At 25.2% G+C, this 14819-nt stretch overlaps 1 protein-coding gene across 1 annotated transcript in view; it reads left to right on the top strand.

The window, feature by feature from the left end:
- Positions 1–1681: 1681 nt before the first annotated feature.
- Positions 1682–14819, top strand: part of LOC123297486 (transcription factor Sox-12-like) — a 40655-nt gene continuing 27517 nt past the window's right edge. Inside the window, exon 1 of the mRNA XM_044879159.1 lies at positions 1682–1860. Within this exon, the coding sequence (XP_044735094.1) occupies positions 1738–1860 (123 nt within the window). The 5' untranslated portion in view covers positions 1682–1737. The remainder of the gene's footprint in view (positions 1861–14819) is intronic.

The raw sequence follows: 14819 nt of genomic DNA, 5'->3' as shown, positions 1-14819 counted from the left end.
TCAATTTCATTTCCAAAAAGTTATCAAGAACATTAAGTTCAAATACATGAAAATTTCACATCCTATTGACTTTTATTAAACTAAATTTTTAAGAAAAAAATAGGTGCATACTTATTGTTTAATTAAAAAAAATTAACTTGCGGATTTTTGTTAATATTTTCAATATTAACTAAATTTCACAATTCCCAGAAGTTTGGGAAAATTTTTTAAAATTACTCATCATTCATTAAAAATTGGTTCATTTCCTATGAAATTATTTAGATTTCAAAAGTGGGTTAATTCTATGGAAGAGTTTAAAGATTCATGATGACTGATTTTGTTACGTTATTCTTTAATACTACACAAAATATTAAAAGAAGAGATTTTAACGTTTGCTTTAAATACAGGTACATCGAAATTTCTAACTTAATCGATTAAATAAATAAATATTACTAAACATTAAAACGATATAAGACTATTTCGAGAAAAAGCATGATTTTAATTTTATCATCTGTTAGGTATCTATTAGCGAATTACAAAATTTTGAATTTTTTTCTAAATAAAAATTTATTTTGTATTTTTTTACCAGTTTTAAGCAAAAAAGTACTCATGTGATTTTTTCTCTAGACGCTTAGTTTTCAAAATAAAAATTCTTAAAAAATTAAATATGCAATATTGGATTTAAAAAAAAAAGTGTGTTCTGGGGGAATTCGCTTAGCTAACGCAACTCCTGCACTACGAATTTGTTACTAATTTTCGTAAAATCGAATATTTAATTACAAATTTTGATAAAGGAAACAATTTCATTTAAATTTCTCAGATTTAATTTTAATTAATTTATATTGAGTTTAGTAGAATTTAAAGTTAAATTGTATAAGAATACATTTTGTCCTCTTTGCCGAAATTAAGAAACTTTGGAGCATTCTACCAAATTCAAAAAAATTTATATTAATTATTTAATAAAAATTTTAAAAAGATCTCTTATAAAATATTATTAATTATATACAGAATTAAAAATATTTAATGCAATTACAAAAAAAAAATGTAAATGATTGAATAATATTCATAATATTTGAAAAAAAATAAATAAAAATCTGCATGTTAATAAATTGTGAACTGTTTTGTATCACTTGTTGAGATAAACACAAGCTGTCTGTTATCGCATGTTGCATGAAGTTACTGTTGATTGTTGAATACACACAACACACACATATTGTTGTAAAAAAAGTAAAATAATACTCTATACATGTGTATTGTAACAATGGCCGTAGCGCATGTGCGTGCTACTACCATGCGTGCTATGTATGCAAAGTAGTGGGGGGATTGAACAGCTGAGTTTTGGGGATAGAATACACACAACACAAACATCATCTTGTCAGTTGTTCAATTGACAGCAGTTAGAAAGTATTTCCTAAAAAAGGAAATTATTAGTTATTTAGCTTAGAAGAGAAACATCATATTATTAATAATGATTGTTACTCTTCGTTAATTATCTACGCTCTATGCTACGCATTTATTTGGATCATCAAAATTTTAATCAAAGTGTGCATACACTAAAAGAAAAATTAAAGTGAAAAATTTTGTGAAAATTATTATTTTTTAAATTTATGTGAACAATTTAATTTTTTTTTACCTATTATGGTAAAATAATTTTTTTTTTGGTAATTTCGAAAAAAAAACTTGGGAGAAATTTTTTTAAATAAAAAATAAACGATTTTTCGTGAGTGAAGTGGTGAAATTTTTAAATATTGTTCCATAATGGTTCCACAACAAAACATTGACGCGAATAGATCAGATAGTCCGACCTCATCTGGTCTACCCATGTTTGGATCACAACTTATTGACAAAAATTCAGCAACACCATACTCTGATGCTACTCAGGTATGTCTTTTCATCCCCAATAATTTAAAATTTGTGTGAAGTGTGAAAATTTTTTTATAAGTGGTTTTATTTTTTTTGAATTTTTTTACCAAAAAATGGATTTATTCACAAAAATTGAGAGGTTTTTATAAACATAAATATTTTTTTTTATTTACAAAATAAATTTTTAATTTTATTTACACTATTGACAGTTATTTCATTTCTATTTTTATCAGTTTGTATACAAACTTCTGTATCAGCTGATTCTGTTTACTTAAACTTTTTTCACATTTCGTTTCATTTCTTGGCTGTAGATCAGAGTAGAAAAGTTTTTTTTTTTGCTCGTTGCCACTTAATTAAAATGGAAATAAAAATTGATTAAAAAAAATAAAAAATTGAATATTGAATAACTTGAAATCAAAATATTCGCGTGATGTCGATTAGGGGGTGAAAATAAAAAGATTGATGACTCTAATTTATTAAAACTGTTGCTTCGAAGCATTAACTAAATTTATGAAGACGCGTGAAGTTGTTGCATGTTAGTAAACATTTTTCGTTACATTTTACAACTTTTAATTTGACCAAAATAAAATTTATATGTTTTATCCAAAAAAAATTATATTTTGCATTTTCAAAGAAAGTATTTTCAAATTTTCCGGAAAACTTTCAATTAAGTATTTATTTCTACGTCAACTTAAGGATGACAGGGAAATTTTGGTTAAAAGTTTTATTTGAAGGCAGATATCGAAAATCAAGGCAGATATCGAAAAATTTTATTCTTATTTTTCGTCTACATTCATGAAGTTATAACAAAATTCATTATCAAAGTTGAAAATAAGGTACAAATAATTTCAACCACAAGTCTAAACTTGTCTTGGTGCGATCGTATTACCTTAAAATGAGTTGTTAGAAAATTTAAAAATTCCAAAAAAAAAAGATTGGTAAATTTGAATAAATTAGTTGATTAATTAAAATAATATTTCCCATAGTTACTAATAAAATTGAAAATTGCATTGTAATTAGTACAAAAAAAAAAATTAAATTTATAGATAATTTTCACGTGTTATACAAAGTGATGTCCTTGATAATTCATTACAAATGGAAATTTTAAATCATTTTCTTGATAGAATGAAATCGGCGTAATTTAAATTAAAAAATAATTATAAAAACTACATATTTCTTTAAATTGTATCGTTTAATTAAAATATTTTATTACAATTCATGGCATATCGGTATGAATTAAATAAGTATTATGGAATTTTCTAAACAAAATTTTGATAAGGTAGCGCATTAAATTATAACTACCTCAATAAACTGTAATTTCACATTGAGAAATTTTTAAGAGAAATGCTAGAAAAATATAGTTTTAATTAATCTAGGAAATTTCGTAGAAAACAAGAAGATTTCCCTCATAATTACCAATCATAATTGTTTATCTAGTGTAGTGTACGCGATAATTTGGAAGAATTCTCAAAACTTATGAATAATTTTATAATTTATGTGCAACAGTGATAATAATTTTAGTATTTTCTGCAAATTATTATGATAAACGTTTACTTAAATCATTTTTGATAAAAATGGCTTTTTAGCCCTTGCGTTTACCCGGTGATGGCATCCACCTTGTGATTTATGGGTTGGCATATTTACCATTTTCATATACTTTAATTTTTATAAAATCATGAAAACTAGCTACTATGAACCATATACTTAATAATACTAAAATAATTCGGAAAATTGGTATACAAATTTCTTGGGCGAAGGCTAATCTTAATTTTAATTTCCTTAGCTGGAGAATTTTGAAAGTTTTTTATAAGACAAAATTCTTAAATTGTAATTTTTTTTTTAATAATTTATTTTGTAACGCATATTAATTTGATTTGATCGACTTAAAAGTAATAAGTGTAACGAAAAATATTTTCCTATAAAATTCAATATTTAGGTCATAAATTCATTATCGATTAATTTTGTAAATTGATTTCATCCTAAAACTATGTCATGATTAATTTAACAATTTTTATTACATATTAACAAAAATCATGATTGATTGTAATGAATTTTCAACACGGTTCTTTTTTATTTTCTTATTTTTTTTTTGTAAATTTGAAATTATAACCTGAAAATTTTAATCGACTTTTCTCAAACTTGAATTGGTTCACCTTTTCTAATATTTTTAATAAAAAATATTATTTCTAAAAACGGGTAACGTTAAAATTAATCCATGATTTTTTTTTCTTTTCAAAGAAATTCGATGATTATACAATTGAATTTTCATGAGGTTTCATTTTCTTTGATATTTTTTGAAAATATGAAATATTTTTACTTTATTTTTTGTAATGCACATAAATTTGATTTAGTCGGATACAAACCCAAATGTTTTAATATTTTTTACGAAAAATGTTTTTTATAATAACCAGGAACGTTAAAATTAATTCATCATTTTTATTTATTTTCAAAGAAATTTTATGATTATGGAACTCAATTTTCATCAGGTTTCATTTTTTTTGTTGATATTTTATGAAAATATGAAATTTTCTTTAATTTTTTTTTAATGCACATAAATTTGAAAGTTTTTCAATAATATTACGAAAAAACTATTAATTATTTCAATGGATTTATTAATAAATTGTAATTTTAAATTACTGTGTAGAATTGTAGATGATTGTATTATCAAGTTTTCAATAGGTTTCCAATAAATTAAAATTATATAAAATAAAATTGATTAAATTAATAATACCTATTACAATTTACAACAAATGTTCAATAAATAACCTTGAACGTAAAGCAGTTGAACAACTTAGTTAAATGATGAATTACCAACCTATTCTATGTTCATTTCACTATGTTCTGTGCCCATGTCCCCACATCAACAATCAATTAATTGCTACATAACACACAGACTCTCTGTGTACTTAGTTTTATTTTATGACAATTATAACATTTATTGTTCTTACAACATTACAAAATTACAGTATAAAAAAAAAGAAAGAATTCATTTCTATGGAGAAATAGTCAGATAAAAAATATATGAAATATTGTGTCCGTCATTATAAAACTACTGTTGATAATTTTTTAGAATCATTTCTAAGAATTTCATCATTATTGTTGGTTGAGTTTAAAAAATTCTTCAATAATTATTTTATTCCTTTTTTTATATTGGAATTTAATTTATGTTTTTTTAGTAGCATATAGTTTTTTTGTGATTTCGGTAAATTTTAAAAAATTTGGTTCAAGGGGTTACGTTCGTTCATTAGTCTCAACTCTTAAGGGTCACTAAGTATTTAAAAAAGTTCAATTTATTGTGTAAAATTTTTATTAATTTATTCAAAAAGTTATCCATCATGTGTTTATAATAATTAGATACATATGTGTTGCCAAGAATTTAGTTTAATTTTTTGGTATTTTGGAAATAAATTACAAAATATTTGTGTTTTTATAAAACAATATTTTTCAAGTCGTCTCGTTGTCTACACTCTAATACTTTGAAAGTCTAGCGAATATCAAAACATTGCGAAAGATTAAAAAAAAAAATTAACAAAATAAATAATTTGGATCTAAGAATTTTTTTACTCAAAATTGTTTATTTTTAAATCGTTTCGATACCAAAACGAAAGTGGTTTTAAAAAAATTTGTGTGTCAATTAATGAGTATTTATATATACGCCTTCTGTATAAATTTCAAATCGATTCTCTGTACGGTTTACGAGAAATTAATTATTAAAAAGAGCCCTTGGTATTTTAGCCAATAAGTGCTTTTTAAATGTTTTACCGTTTACATAAAAACTTTTATCAATAATATTTCTCAAGTTTTAAGGTTTATAATCATACCAAAATTAAGAAGCATAAAAATTAAAAAATCTTTTTTTTTTGGTAAAAACACTGACTTTATTTTTCACAAAAGACGTATAAAAGGATAATTAATTGATAAATAAAATTTTACATTTTTTTGATCATATTTTTGGTATCGAAATACCTTAAGTTTCTATTGCGTTGTAATACAATATTTTATGTCGCCTCGTTGTCTGCACTGGTTTATTTTTTGAAATTTTGACGTCTGATAACACTGCCAATAGTCAAAGAACAGATAAGTCTTTTCTATTATTTTCAGTTAAAATTTTATACTTGTATATTAAATTTCATTTTATACAGTATTTTTTTATTAGTTTATTGTATTTACTCGACAGTCCTACGCAAAGATGATAATATTTATCTTTTTTAGCTGTATTTTTTTTTACTAAAATTATAATTTAACATATATCAAAACTATCAAAAAAGTATTTTTATTTATTTGCACAATAATTTTCGGATTTTTTTAAATTCTTCGACTCAAAATATGTTTTTGGAAAAAAAAATCAAACTAGAAAAGGGTGTCTTTTTTAATTTGATATATACGTGAAACTCGAAAAATTAGTTTAATCGAGAATAATGCTTGAAATGAAAAATGTTAATTTCAAAGGAACACATCTTAAACAGGTATTGAATTCGATCTAAGTTTTCAGTTACAATTAAAACCTCACTTTTATTCATAGCTACATTAGACGAACACTTTAAAATTGGTAGTTGTTCGTTATAAAAACGTAAACTATTTTGTGTAAAATAATTCAGTCAGAAATTGATTCTAAAAATCTAACTTCATTCAATTTGAACAAAAATGGTCTTAATATAAAAACAAACCACAAAATTTTGAATTAATTCAAAATAAATTTTTTTAAATATATTTTTGATCTGTTTTAAGCAAAAAAGTACTCTTGTGATTTTTTCTCTAGACGCTTAGTTTTCGAAATAAAAATTCTTGAAAAATTAAAAATGCAATATTCAATTTTAAGAAAATTGTGTTATTTTCTCAATCTCTGAGGGAATTCGATTAGCTAAATTCCTGCGGACTTAACCTATTTTCACATACTGTCGGGACTCGGGTGAGTTTGCGAATGAGTAAAATGTGTAAATAACTTGAAATGGAAAAACATGTTTCTTTTTTAATTGTAAAATATGCTTATTGATTGTTAAATTATTATCAGTTAATTAAAATAAAATTTTTTGTACGTAAGGATATTTTCTTATAAGTACATAGTTTAGTCTCACTAAAATTTTATATATTCCATTAATAATTTACACATTAAATGGATAATTATACAGATATAAGAATTGAATGTGCAATTTTATGGTTAAGAAAATGAAAAACTTATTATTTTCAATTTAAAACAGCAAATACATTGAATATTTATATTCTAGTAACATTTTAAATATTCTAACTAAAAAGTAAAGTTTTATTCCTTGCGTGTATTAAATTTTATCAAGTTGCAATTAAATATTTACCAAAAAAAAAAAAATAAATAAATATATACATATATACATAACCCCAAAAAAAAAACTTTTCATATAATTAAATCATTTCAAATTCGATAAATTAATTTTTCATAGAAAATTTAATCAGATTAAGTTTATAAAAAAAAAACAACTAAAGTTTTTATTTTATCCACTGAACCACAAATGCGACAAAAGTTTTATATACATTTTTTTATTTGCTACCAAGAAAAATTAAAATACCTTGAGAAACCACACTACCTTAACAGAAACGGAAGTGAATTAAAAAAAAAAAAGTTTATAGTCATTTTATTATTAACTAAAAAAAAAAAAATTATCTAAATATTTACAAAAAAATGATGATGAAGATCATTATAACACATAAATAAATTAATTTTTATTATAATTTGTAAATTAATTTAGATTTGTGGGATTTAAAATACTTTTAATCATTATTACTCTAAATTCATCATTTTATTACCTACAAACAATTAATTTTGATATGAAATCTTTGCGGTTATGGTCATCGTATTATGTACAAAACTAGCACCAAACAGATTATTTATTTAAAAGAAAAAAAAAATTAATCATTAAAAAAATGTTTTTAAAATAATTAAAAAAATATTTTGACTATTACGAAAATTATGGACTTTTTTGAGGAAGGTATTTCATTAATTATGATTATAGAATGCTTATCTTTTTTTTAATTTTAAATTAAGGCCCTCATATATAAAATTGTTAATAATTAATAATTTTTTGAATTAAAAAAAAAAAAAAATTTTCTGGCTCAAACGATCAGGTCAAAACATTTTCTGTATTGGTACCAAGCACGTATGAGCATGTTATGATTTATCTTCAATTGTTTACATGTAAATGATATAGTAAATGTAAAATTAAAATTATTGAAAAATAACAATTAAGTAACTAATCTTATTCCATTGGAAATAGTGAAACGAAATGGCATAAATAATATTTTTATACCATGCAAGGTATACTAAGTTTAGTCCCAACTTTGTTACGCTTAAAAATATTGATGCTACGCACAAAATTTTGGTATAGGTGTTCATAAAATCACCTAATAAGTCCATTTCCTTCCGCCCGCCCGTCTGTGAACACGATAACTCAAAAACGAAAAAAGATATCAAGCTTAAATTTTTACAGCGTACTCAGGACGTAAAAAGTCAGTTCGAGTTCGTAAATGAGCAACATAGGTCAATTGGACCCATCTTGTAAACCGTTAGAGATAGAACAAAAGTTTAAATGTAAAAAAATCAAAAAATAGACAACTTTTGTTTGAAACATTTTTTCGTTAACACCACTGTTTACCCGTGAGGGCGATAATTAGGCGTAAATTGTGTAGTATGTATTATATTGTGAATATCAGTTATGTATGTGTGGCATGTATGTATGTGTAATATGATTGAGTAATCAACACTGTCTAGGCATGGTATTTCAACAATTAACTCTGTCAATTCTTCGTTTTCACTTAATGTTTAAAAGTAAATTAACATAATTACTTATTTAAATTTGTTTCAAAATAATATTAAATTTACAATGTAAAACAATCCATAGATTTATATGTTCATCCATATAATTATATTAATAAAGTAGTGTGTTGTTACAATGATAATTCTGTAGTGGTTTTATTATAAAGATAAAATTTTTTATTAAAAAAAGTACGATTTTATTCTTTTAAAAGTTGGCTGGGGTTAGAAATCGAATACCATTGATTGCTAAAACAAATATTCCACTTTGTGTGTAAAGTATATACAAATTATACATGCATTTAAATACTCATAACCATTAGCTAAAATGGTTTCGAATTATTAAACTCGAAATTACAAAAAAATATATAAATAAATAACACACTTAACTCTATTATATTCGTTTGTTTTTAGTCATATTCTCTCCAAAAGTATAGACTTGTGTAATGTATCGAAGGTTAACACAAGAGTTTTATGCATTTTAAATCCATTTTATAACCCCTTTTAAACATCTCTTACCATCCTTTCGAATTCAAGAAAGCTGAAACTTGACATGTAGGATTGCATCTTAGGTGGCGGGTATCTTAGTTACAAACCGGGGTTCGATTCTATCAATTTGAAAGGGATTCGCGGAGGAAACCTTTTTTTCAACGTTTTTATGACTTTTGGAGGGACAAGCGTGTAGTCCCACCATATGATTTAGAGACTTACAAATTATTACGAATATAGAAAATACCTTTTATATATGTCATGGCTTTTAAGGCTGCTTAATCCTTAATTCTGTCAAAATGAGTTATAGGGTTAACAATTAATATGCAAATTGGGATTATGTTGAAAAAAGTCGTTTTGGTTGTATCCACTCTTATCTACCCTTATCTATACTCTTATCTACCCTTTTGTCCAGATGTTTAAAAGAAAAACAAAAATCTTACTTCACCAAAAACAATCTTATATTGAAAAATCTGATGTATATTATAATCGTGAAAGTTTGGTTGCATGGATTATTTGCTCTTTCACGCAAAAATTACTGAACGGATTTTGATGAAATTTGGCACAGAGATAGATTTTAGTCAGAAAATGCTCATGGGATTTTTATCCTAGTAAAATGCATGGTTCCCGTGGGATAGATTTGTTTTAATTTTTCGTAGAGAAAAAGATTGACATGATTATTTGCACAGGCAGTGGTAGTTAAGGGTTCAGAACATGATATAGGCTAATTTTGATCCTGGAAAAAGCATGCTTTCTGTGTTTTCTCAAAAGACTTGATTAATTTACACAGTAAAAAAACTCTTAAAATCTCTTTTAACCGCGGGTAACACCACGAGAAGAAAAAATATAACCTAATTGATAGAGCTTCGCTGCTCAGAAGTATATATTTTTTGTACAGTCATGTAATATGTAATCGGACGTTAGAGGTAAGCTTACATACAATATAGGTATATAAGCACATTTATATATTGAATTGAACGACCCCGAGTTGGTCGTGTTCGTTTATAATACTAACACAGGTCGTGTATATAGAATAATGGTATTGGTTGGTATTGGTAAAGGTACACCATATCTGACTGAAGTTCATTGTTCGAACAAATAATCAAAATTATATAAAATACATTTAATGATCTGTACTGATACTGATATACAAAACGTATAAAAAAAAATATAAAGCGATACAAAATAATATACCTATAGATTGAATGTATACAATATCAAACATTGTAATTATGTAATTCAAATATCTGTATATATGTGAATACAGAGTGCTTAGTAAGGTGTCTCAAAAGTCTGCGCAACACCAATAGAAACAAGCTTTTCATGTTGGTGCGACCCTTATGGTCCACATGTGCAACTTCTCAGATTATGAAAATAACTTCCTATAACTGCCTAAATTAATGAAATATTAATTATACATTATGATATTTACAATATTATGACATGTTTCGTTTTGTATAACTCAAACAAAGACCGAGAGACTGTTTGAAAATGGTTATACAGACCAAAACATGTCATAATATTGTAAATTTTTAAAATAAAAAGTGGAATTGTGCAAATTAAAAATTTGAAGATTCCTTAATAATATAAATAAAACGTCAAATGTGGCTTCAATCGAAATTTCTTACGCAGGTACGAAAAACTGAGGAAGTGTTTTCCGACTCTTGTATCTTAGTTCAATAAAACTACAGCCAGAAGTTTGTTTCGGCTGAACATATTCGATGAATGTAAGATAGAATCAAATAATTTTTTGCATATTTTCCCATACCTCCTGTATCAACCATATCACTTCTGTACCATATTTATTGAAAATGAAGTAGCCTTTTGTTTAAATTTAATATTATTATGGTGATTATTTATTGTTAAAATTAATTGTTTTAAAATCAGTTTATCATGGAAATTATTATTCCATTTTGAAAGGTTATAATTTTTTGTATGTGCTACAATAACCATTTCTTATACGCTTTGATTCTCAAATTGGCCCGTAACCTACATACTTTAGTTTTATAATGTATTTTATTTTTAATTTTTAATTTTTTTTTTTTTTGACAATGCATATCATATTGATTTCAAGTTTTTTGCTCAAATTTTATTAATATTTTGTAATTATTATATATTCGTTCAGATAAAATTTTTAATTAGAATTTAATCTATTCAGGTCATTTTGATAGTAAAATTTTTATTTTAATATTTAGAAATTGTGTGTGCAAATTTTTCATTTGTATTAAATAATACGTAAAATTCAAAATTAAGATAATTTATTTAAATCATTAAATTATTGATTATGATTAAATGTAAGAGATAAAAGTATGAAAGTTCATATTGAATGCAAAAATTGATATGATTAAGTTAAAATAAAGTAAAATTTAACGAAAACTTTCATCAGTGCGAAATTTTCCTGACTTAAATTTAGTTTTCTTAAAAGTTTTCGTTAAAATTGGTAAATTAGGTAGAAAGACTATCGTGTTTTCATTAAAAAAAATTCTTTTAAATATGTTTAATATAAAAAAAAATTTGAAACATATTTTAAACTTCAAATTATTTAAAATATATTGTTCAAAATATGGCGACCTTTATCGAATTACGCAATCATGGAGGTCACAACGTTGCTCGTCGGGGCAAATTGCAGGACAATTCATCAAAATTGTCAAAGGTGTTATTCAATTTTTACAAAGTAATTTATTATTTATTTTTACCTAGCGTTATTCTAAATTATAATTAAGTCCAAGTTTAAGTTCGTAAGAAAATAACATAAATGAAAATAATTTTGTATACATCATCTACACATCTGCTGTAATTGTGTGTATAAAACAGATTACAGACTATATGATAGTACATAAAAAAACTCAACAGATGGCACTGCTATGTCGTTCTTTACATCGATGTAACTGCAGAACATATACAAACTGTATTACTTACCTAATTTATTTTACCCTTTTTATTGGTTTAATAATTTTCCCAAGAAAGAAATCATGAAAAGAACTAATCTTGTCTCAAAAACCACATGTGGTCACGCGTTCGCGTACTTAGATTTTCAGGGTCAAAGGTCACAAAAATTATTTTTTTTTTGATAATATCTCGTTTCCTTTGCCTTCAATAATATTTCCATTTATTATAAAAGTTGTAGAGGATAAAATTTTCTACAAATTTTGCTTGAAAGTTTTTTATGTACTTTGAACCGTTTTTGAAACAGAGGGCGTATATAATACTTTAGTGCTGGATCACTATTTATAAATAGTGAATAAATTATTTATTTAATAGAAATTTAATAATTATTTATTTTTATTTAATAAATATTATAATTTAATTAATTATAAGTAGTATTTAATGAATAATTATTAAATACCTTATATTTATAAATATTGACCCTGAACTAAGGTAGCTGATCGCTCCATTTTCTTCGCCGTCTAATGAAAAAAACGGTCCAACGCATAAAAAAAATAAAAATCAGATAAAATTTGTAGAGAATTACAATTTCAACTCTACAACGCTTAGATTAAATCGTAATACGATTGAAGGCACGGGAAACGACATAGTTTCAAAAAACTGATTTTCGCGACCTTGAATATTTAAAGACGCGCACACGTGACCATATGTGACTTTTGAGATAACAAATGTACTATCAAAATAATCATTTGTACAAAAACTAAGCTGATCGGGTTCTTATAGAAATATATTCCACGCATTTGAAGTCGCAGATAACAGCTTAGTATTAAATTATAAATCATATTTTTTGTATTGACGGAGCACAGAGAATGAGAAAGTTCACCAATAATAAAAAGTTATAAAAATTAGAATAAAAAATAATGACGAATGGTATTTTGGTGGCGAATGACGGATATATATTTGTTCGTTCTGTAACTAATAGTATTTTTTATAAATAATTGCAAAAAACGAATATATCAAAAAAATAAAAATAATGATGTTGCAATAATAACATCGCTTTGGTAGAGTCGATACTATACGAATGAATAAAACAAATTTTTAATATTAAAAAAAAAAATTGATATTTAAAATGAATCATATATAAACGAAATCAAAATTAATGGTTTTTTTTTTTGGTAACGAAGTTGAACTCAACCTATTATACAAAATGTGAATACAATTATGTTACATACATAATGCGTACATAATGGCTTGTTAAAATATTCCACCCACTGTTTTGAAAGCGACAAGAAAGATGTTAACCTACATTATACAGGTTGGACTATTTTAATGTATTATTTACATACCCCGTGAAGTATACTTTCGAAAAGAAGAGTCACAGAAAAATATTTTTATATCATGTATATATGAAATATATCAAGGTATACTAAGTTTAGTCCCAAGTTTGTAACATGACGATAACTCAAAAATAATAAAAGGTATCAAGCTGAAATTTTTAGCGTGCTCAGGACATAAAAAGTGAGGTCGAGCAATAATTGACCAAAATAGGTCAATTGGGTCTTCTTGTTAACTGTCAGAGATAGAACAAAAGTTTAAATGTAAAACATATTCCTTTTAAAAAAATAAACAACTTTTGTTTGAAACATTTTGTCGTAAACACCACTGTTTGCGTGAGGGCGCAAGTTATATAATATTATACGGGAATATTTACATGACGTAGAAAACAAACGATTGCGTAAACAACATTGTCTATACAGGGTATTTCAACAATTTAGTCAATTGTTTGTTTTCACTTGTTAAAAATGTGTTCAATGAACTTCCCTTAATTGTCATTTCTCAGTTTTGGATGTACTTTGAGAAATTGAGAGCAAAAAATTGAGAAATTTAGTTAGAATTTCTTTATTTTCTTGGAAAGTAGCTACCAGCTATCAAAATTAGACTCAACAAGTGAAAACAAACAATTGACTGAGTTAATTGTTGAAATACCATGTATAGACAGTGTTGATTACTCTGTCACATTACACAAACAAACATGTGACACATACATAACTGATAATCAAGTATAGTACATATTGTAAAATTTCCGCCTAATTGGCACCCTCACGGGTAAACAATGATGTTTATGAAAAAATGTTTCAAACAAAAGTTTTTTTTTTTTTATAAGGAACATTTTTTACATTTAAACTTTTGTTCTATCTAACGGTTTACAAGATGGGTCCTACTGACCCAAGACCCAATTGACCTATGATGCTCATTTACGAACTTGACCTATCTTTTTACGTCCTGAGTACGCTGTAAAAATTTCAGCTCGATATCTTTTTTCGTTTTTGAGTTATCGTGTCCGCAGACGGACGGACGGACGGACGGACGGACAACCGGAAATGGATTAATTAGGTGATTCTATGAACACCTATTCCAAAATTTTTTTCGTAGCATCAATATTTTTAAGCGTTACAAACTTGGGACGAAACTTAATATACTATGTATATTTCATATATACATGGTATAATAAGGATAGATATGTTTTTTTTAAAATTAGGTATTTTCTAAAGTAAGGGTTAGTTTTTCTTTATCTGAATTGATTTGTAAATTAAGATCATTTCAGTTTTCGATTAGCTGACACTGAAGAAATTGGTTGTAAGAATCCAAAAATGTTTAAAAAACGTATTCAAGTTTATTTCCTATTCCTACTTAACTATTTCTCTGTAGAACCACCTTAAGAACTAAAATTAACTTTCAATGAATATGCTAAAATTTCATTGAAACGTTAATAATTGTAGATAAAATATTATTTAAAAACCGATAAGTGTTTGTAAACCAT

The sequence above is a fragment of the Chrysoperla carnea genome, chromosome 4, assembly GCF_905475395.1.
Source record: "Chrysoperla carnea chromosome 4, inChrCarn1.1, whole genome shotgun sequence".
In the NCBI taxonomy this organism is placed as follows: Eukaryota; Metazoa; Arthropoda; class Insecta; order Neuroptera; family Chrysopidae; genus Chrysoperla; species Chrysoperla carnea.
This window is presented reverse-complemented; position numbering and strand designations above follow the sequence as displayed.